This window comes from Antrostomus carolinensis, unplaced genomic scaffold (assembly GCF_000700745.2).
Source record: "Antrostomus carolinensis isolate BGI_N321 unplaced genomic scaffold, ASM70074v2 scaffold6587, whole genome shotgun sequence".
Lineage (NCBI taxonomy): Eukaryota > Metazoa > Chordata > Aves > Caprimulgiformes > Caprimulgidae > Antrostomus > Antrostomus carolinensis.
This window is the reverse complement of record NW_010329376.1, coordinates 6,650-14,429: the sequence shown is the minus strand read 5'-3', so window position 1 is coordinate 14,429 and position 7,780 is coordinate 6,650. Positions and strand designations below refer to the sequence as shown.

Genomic DNA, 7,780 nt, shown 5'->3' with positions numbered 1-7,780 from the left:
GCTTGGGAAAGCACACAGCAAAAGAGGAAGGGATCTTGGGTTTACGCAAAAATCATTCATGCTAAAATCAGTGGATAGCCCATTCAACATCTAAGAATTAATTATGGCCCTGAGGACAAAGATCTTAACCAGGACCAGTGTAATATATATCATGTAAAAGAAAACACTTTTGCCTGAGATACCAGATTAGACATCTGCTTCCTTAGGGAAGATGCTGCAGGAACTTCAGCAATTGGGAATTGATAAAATTGAGTTTACACTCTGACAGAAAGATGTATGAATTTTAGTGCCAAAGGAGATTGGTTGTTCATCCAGTCTAACCTTCTGGGTGGCACAAGGCAGAGAACCCATCATGAATATCTTCTGTGGCCAAATGCCTATTTGTGTTGCTATTTTGGTTTCCAGGCAAAGGGAGCATCCTAGGGTTCTTAATGTACATTGCTGCCAGCTACTCGTCATGTCAAAACCACAGGTTTCCTCTCTGCTCCAAATCTGTCCAGTTTGGACTTTCATACTTTGGATATTATGCTGCCTTTTTTCTGCCAGATGAAGCTTCATCAGCCACCAAAAATCCTTCCCAGAGATTATTCTTTTTAATCAAAGAAGTTAGCGTCTGCTGTCCATGCTTCAGTCAACTTGTCCAAGCTGAAAGGAGAAGGCTTGGCATTTTAGCTGAGGGGCAGTGCACTGCAGCTTCAGGAGCCAGTTCAGGTCTGGAAGCAGTGTGTTACAGTAACATGGCAGAAGCAAAACACAAACAGTATTGTCCTTTACCCAGGTTCTCACAGCTTCCCAATTACTCGTGATAGCAAAGGTAACTGCCATTTGAGCTTTGTGAGACTCTCATTACAAGGCAGATTTCTGTAGCGTTTTTATCTCTTTCCATCACACATTGGTTATCTTTTTTTTATGTATCTGCCTCAGAACTCTATTTTCTACTCACAATCTTATGAGCATCAGATACGCAATAAGGAGTAAAATGCTTTGCTGTTTCTGCCCGTTAGTTCCTTGCTTTTGCTTGCAAAGAGCATGTTCATCCTTTAGGCCAGAAGAATGCATGCTGAGCTCATATTCAATTAATTATCTGTCATGATTCCATGAATTCTTCCTGGCATTTCAGCATTCCAGGACAGGAATGCACAACATGACACAGGTCACAGAATACATATTCTATCATCCTTTGTCTGGCTAAAGTTACAAATCCTTGCCAAGTGTGTCACCTTAGTGAGTATTTAGGATAATCCATGTAACTAGTGCCATTATTACCTACTATGTTTGGGAAAATAGTGGGGTTTCTATATTACTGGTAGTGAACAGTGTTTGATCTGCTGGCCTTCTTGGAAAGACTGTCTTCTGATGAGCTGAATATACAATAATTTGCAACGATTAACTGTCTTCAACTTGTTATAGGGCTGTGATGAATTTTGGGGTAATAACAGGGGTTTTTTTAGCAAAACATGCTGTGAGAGTATATTTAAAAATATTATGATCAACTGTACTGGATCTGGCTGGGATGTACCTAATTTTCTTCATAGGAGCCAGTATAGTGCTGTGTTCTGGTTTTGTGACTAAAAGAGTGTTTTGGCTATTGCTGAGCAATGCCTGCACAATATCAAGGTGCTTTTTTCCCACTCCCAGTGGGGAGGCTGAAGGTACACAAGAAGCTGGGAGGGGACACTGCTGGGACAGCTGACCCCAACTGACCAGAGACATTCCATACCATATAATGTCCTGCTCACCAATAAGAGCTCGTGGAATGAAGGAGGAAAGCAAAGTGTTCATGGTTATGGTGTTTGTCTTCTCAAATAACCATTATCCATGCCAAGGCCCTGCTTCCCAGGAAGTGGCTCAATATCTGCCTGCTGATGTGAAGTAGTGGATGAATTCCTTATTTTGCTTTTCTTGCACATGCAGCTTTGCTTCACCTATTAAACTGTCTTTATCTCAACCCATGAGTTTTCTCACATTTTCTCCTCCAAATCTCACCTTCATCCCACTGGGAGAAGTAAGCAAGCAACTGGGTGGGCACGTGGTGTCTGCCATGGTCAACCCACCACATTAACCAACCTTGTGATTAAAACTAAAATCAAGCTTGTCTGACAAACCAAGTGGAAGCAGATAAAGTGTAATCTGCCATTTGCTATTTGTGTTCCCTTCATCTGCCCCATGATTTAGCAGTTAGTGTTTGAAAGGTAACATCCCTGCAGTTCTCTGTGTCCTATTTGCCTTTGAAAGACAGCTACATCAGCTCTCTTCCAGTTACCTGAAAATTGCCTAGTCTTCAAAGATTAATAAAAATGAACAGTTCAGGTTCAGAGCTCTCCTTACCCATTTCTTTTGATGCTCTTATGTGTTATATTTTATAATGGTGTAAGATTTTCTCTTTGTTATTGTCCCTATTCATAGAATTAAAGTATTTTACTGTGGTGTAACATGCAGATATCCCACTTCAGTTCATTAACTTACTATTTACTTCCTCAGAACTGACTATTTACTCATTCTTTTTACCAAACTTTTAGCACTGCTAGGGTTTAATAGGTTCTTAGTTTTTAATTTTTACTCTTTTCACTCCTGCTGCCTGCTCCCTTTGGTTTTGCTTATTAATCACCTGTGTTTTCCAAGAGTTAATTTGTCCTCATGTATATTCATACCACTATATTCTCCACTGTGCAGAAGACCCCATCCATAATGTAACACTATTCCCAGTAACAATCAAGTGTTTAATCTTATGCTGAATGAAATCAATGGACCAGCTCTCAGGAGGGAACCATGCTGTAAGTAAAACTGTCAAAAATGCATGATAAGTATGTGTTATCTTAGCAGCCTGCCATCCAGTTACTACCTTACTGTTGTGCTATTTAAACTCTGACAAAATTACAGTGCTGTAATGCTCTCAGACTTTTTTTCATAATTCATTTAATTAACAAAACCTGAAGTAGTTCAGACCGTGTGTCATTGCTCAGTATTACTGTTTACTTGAAGAGTTCCAACTCCTAAGGCTTTATAAACACCAAATGGAAACTGGTCTGGGCCCCAAACATTTTACACAATTACATTATCCAATTGTCTTTCTTGAATGTCACAAGAAAAGCAGAGACACTTCATGTCTTTGAAGAGATAATCCACTAAGGCATTGCACTGCACAGCATTCATTAGAAGAATAGTTGTTTATTGTATGCTAGAGAACAGACAAGGCTACTGGAAAGAAATTAAGCACAGAAAAGCATACCAGGCAACTGATACTTCCAAATATACCCACTCATCTTCAGGCAGCGTTTTCAATGTTGGGTCTAGTACAAAGCTGTGTGTTAACAAACTTGTCGGTATTAGCTGTGGATTTTCTCTATGCTGATGTCTCTGTATTCCTCTGCAGGTTAGTTTATTTCCACCAGCATCTGCAATTATATTGCAGGCTTAAATATTCCAGGTGTACCAGTTATTCTGTTGTTCCAGATCATTACTGTATTATGGAAATTTTAGCTTAACAGGACAGCCCCTTTCAGCATGGCAGAAGTTCATGGTTGCACTGGCTGCAGTAGTTAGTTTGCCAAAATTTCATTACAGCCCTTGCTAGTGCTTTACAAAATCTGGGACGTTCTTCAGCTGCCCTCACCCACTGGGGTAGTTCAAGCTGAATGGCATCAATGGTGCCAGAACTACGGGAACCAAAAGTCTTTGTTATGTATCCACCACTATAATAGCTCCCATTATTTGGGCTAGGATTGGATGGAGAAGGCACACAAATGTAACTGTTATTTTGTTCTTCAATATATTTACCCAAACTTCTGTTCCCTGCAACCAAAGTCTCAGATGACACATTGATTAGCTGACTGGCCAGGTGGCTAATTGAGGAAAACCATGCAGAAAAGACGCCAGAGTTAAGGGAAGTTTTTGAAAGTGTATAACCTAGTTCTATCCACTGTTCAGGATGTGCTTGTCCATGGATATCCAGAATTAGGCCTCCTGTCATCTGCGATTTTGCAGTGGTCAAAAATTCCATATACTCCTCCCAGGCCTGTTCTGCTTGGGGAATTCCAAAGGAGGCTTCTTCCTTTTCCCTGTTAGCATCCATCTTGAACCTCTGTAGGTGGTTTATAATGATATGTGGGAAGAAGCCACCAGTAATTTTGTTGATTTCTTCAGCAAGAGCCTGAGCCACCTCTATAGTATACCTGTCTTGGTTGGTAGACACTTTGCATTTCTCATAATTTTGAATACCTCCAGGAGGACACTCATGAGAGAAAATACAAGAGGATGTCTTCGCATCCCAACAGCCAGCCTCTCGATCAGGGATGTCTTTGGGCTCCATTGACCCACCATGTGGGACAGAGAGAATCAGGTTCATGTTGCCCACTTGATATTCTGTGAAATTACTATGACCAAATATAACCTCTTTGGTGCCAGTGGCTTTCAAAAGCAAATATAAAATGGAAAGGAGGAACAAATACATATTCTTCACTTGCTGCTGGAAGACTCAGCAATATGAAATATATCAGTACCTATAAAAAAGCAAAAGACAGATTTTAGATTACTTACAACTGGGAACACATGACAGACTGTTCAGCTGCTGCTGGAATAAGTAGTTAGTGGTTAATCTATTCTAATTTTATTCCATGTAGCACAAAGAAGAAGAATACTTATATGAGAAACAGAAATGAACAGGGCACTTAGCATGGCCAGATGTAACTTATGCAGTGTTTCCAAAAAAGAGGATTCTCCCAGAATAATAGGACAAGGGACATGGTTACTGGGTCTCCTTCATTTCCCCAGAAAGCACAAACACTGTGTGATCATCCTGTTTGATCCTGGAGAATCACTACATCCGAGCAAAATATTTGAAATCATTTTTCCCACCAGAGCTTCCTTTTTTTTCACTTCTGAAATGTAAGAAAATTCTAACAAAAATTGATAGAACTTCTGTATCTCATTGTCCTGTGTGAAATATCTTTCTGTTATGCACATGGTTACAGAAACTAGAGACTATGTCACCTCAGACCAGCACTGGACTTGTCTATAATAAGCAAACTGATAAAAATTGAGTGCTACAAAGCTCTATCTCTAGCTACGGTCCAGGCTGAGTTAATTTGATTCCATTATAGACAATTACCAGTGACTGTATTAAGAATTGACTCTGTTCCCTTTAGTTTTCAAATTTCTGTTCTCTTCAAGGGAGCAAAGATACTTTTAAGTCCTCTAACTCTCCCATTTTTCGGAAAGCTGGAATTCAGCAAGATGCTGACAGTGCTTTCTGGTTTGAAGGTATTACGTCTCTAGAAAGATCAGTCTCATGTTGGACTGCATTGGGCAGAGGTAATATGAATGAGTAAAGTCAATGATGAGCAGAAAAAAAAAGGTATTTTTCATTTCCATGAATACAAAAAGCCTCAATATAGGCCAGATGGTGCATCTGCAGATGAGGCAGGCTGCCCTGTTGTCTGTCCTGCCCGTATCATTACATCACCTGCTGAAATGCAGAGGATAAGAGGAGCAGACAAGAGAGAGAGTAAGAAAGAAGATCTGCAAGAATCTGTCCACAACACTCTCTGGCCTGAGAGTGTGCATGAGAGCAGCCAGTAATACTGAGAGGGAAGGGTGCAGTATGGAAGCACCCTCCCAATCAGCCACCTACTCTAAGAAAAGGAGAGGGCAATTTCACCCAAATAATGCAGCAAAATATTATTTTCCTGCTATGAGGGAATCCTGCTGGCTTTTTAGAGACAGCCTCCACCACCCACTAAGCTGGTCCACACTGAGGAGCCTGTACACGAAAAGCAAACATCTGTCTTCTCTTCTTTCTGGGCTGAAAGTCCCATAAAAGTCTGTGAGATGGAATCAGATCCCTAAGAATCTAATCTACACATTTCCTGCAGAGCATGATTTAACAGCTTTTTTAGTTTCTTTTTAACCTTTCAGTTAAAAGGTCCTGTTACTTGAGCTACTGTCTTAAAACAAGTTTTTATCCAAGTCCTGGTATAGGTCACGCTTCCATAGATTTCCCTGAGACACAGACCTTCATCTGCTGGTTCACTGTTTGTATTACCAGAAATGTTGGGGAAAGGAATATTTTCAAGCATTATTCAAAATCCCTTTTCTCAGAAAAATAGACTGCACATACAGAACATGTAAGCCTAGGAATAGCTTACCTCAGGTGCAGTGGGGCCCAGCACCAAGTTAAATAAATCATCAACAACAACTCCCAGGTGCTGCTCACCTGCCTCAGAAGGCCGCAGGTTTCCTTTGCCTCAGGCTCTCACCTTAAAAACGATGACACAGCTGCTCCTTTCCCAATGCTTCCCAAACTGTTTGCATCTGCAGCAGTTTGCTCGTTGGCTTGCAATTTCTTGTTAATGATTGACTCAAGCTGTTAACACTGCTAGATCATGCCTTGAAATTATCTGGAAGAAGAGCTCTGTATGATTCCCAAACTGGAAGAAAATTGCCTCAGCACAGCTCAAGCTCTGGGCAGACTTGGAGAGTCCAGAGGAACTTGACCCCAGGCTGGATTAAAGATTTTTCTGGACAATATATAGGGGATGAGGAGGGAAAATGTTAATACAGGCTAGAACTGCTATTTTGGACTTCACCATAGCAAAACACCCACTTTTCCAAAGGATTTTAACTCAAAAGGATGGTGTTCAGAGAAGCACAGAAGCACGTGCAGCTAGGGAGGAATATGCTAGAAAATTTACCTGTTTGTCTTCTTCACCACAAAGGTGAGGTCCATGTGCATGAGGAACAAAATAACTGTAACAGGCTCAAAATTCTCTGTTGATTGTAGGTAAACTTACATTATCATGAAGTTAAAAAAAATCCACAATACTTTAAACTGGTAGTCATCACTGCAGGACTCGTTTGAAGATTTACCTATAAAGAAAGGGAGAAAGAGTTGCTCCTGCCTCTGCACGTTCAAAAGTGAAACTGAACTGACCATAGCACTTGGCTTCAGCTGGGGCTCCCTCTGCCCCAGAGGTCCCCAGCAGCTATGTGGCACAGAGGCTTCATCTGCACCTGGATGTGTATTTCACAATGAAGGATCACAAAAAGGAAAAAAAATAATGCACTGGTATACTAGAAGGTTAGCATGATTTTGTTCTTTATACTGACATATGTTTCTAGAAATCAAAAAAACTTGCCACAAGCAGCACAACCAGACCAAAGGTAAACTCAGAATAGATAATATCATCAGTAAAGGCAGCAAAACTGGTAATGCAGAGGGTTTTAAGGTTTAAAGGCAAAAATGGATGCTCTAATTCTAGTTTTGGTTTTTTTGGGTCTTCTGTGGGAAGTCTAGGAATTTTTCTGAGACTTCATTGTAAGAAAGGTCATAGGATACATCTGTTTGCATGGACACTCATCTATGCATTTGAAGCCACCTATTATCTCTTTCTGGTTGAGAAAATACATTCTCTACACTTAGAATCACTCCAAGGTATGCCTGACAGAGAAAAGGACTGAAACTACTGGAGATGGCAGACTGAAAAGACCTCTGAGTTAAAAAATAAAGACAAAACAACAAATTGACAGGGTGGAGACAGGGGTGATGTTGGAGTACAGAAAGGAGGTGAAGGATCTCAACATGAAGAATATAAGGAATATGGCAATTTCCAATAAGAAGGCACAAAGGCAAAGAAAGGGAGAGAAAGATGGGGGAGACTACTGTTTAGGTTTTGGCTGGGTTTTTTTTCATAGTGAATCAACCAAGTCCAGTTAAATGCAAGAGTCAAACAATCCACAGTCTTCCATGATGCTTACTCAGTTTTGCATCCATGCTCCAGCATGG

At 40.5% G+C, this 7,780-nt stretch overlaps 1 protein-coding gene across 1 annotated transcript; it reads right to left on the bottom strand.

Annotated features, from left to right (window-relative positions):
• Positions 1 to 3,448: 3,448 nt before the first annotated feature.
• On the bottom strand, positions 3,449 to 6,196 carry LOC104528510 (uncharacterized). Its single transcript, XM_010172538.2, has 2 exons — positions 6,144 to 6,196; positions 3,449 to 4,499 (listed from the first exon to the last, which is right to left on the bottom strand). Exon 2 carries the CDS (start codon positions 4,448 to 4,450, stop codon positions 3,500 to 3,502), a length of 951 nt encoding a protein of 316 aa, XP_010170840.1. The 5' UTR covers positions 4,451 to 4,499; positions 6,144 to 6,196; the 3' UTR covers positions 3,449 to 3,499.
• Between the last annotated feature and the right edge of the window lie 1,584 nt (positions 6,197 to 7,780).

Excerpts from the sequence above, each read along its gene's own strand:
- LOC104528510 (XM_010172538.2), bottom strand. The coding sequence starts at position 4,450 with ATGTATTTGTTCCTCCTTTCCATTTTATATTTGCTTTTGAAAGCCACT.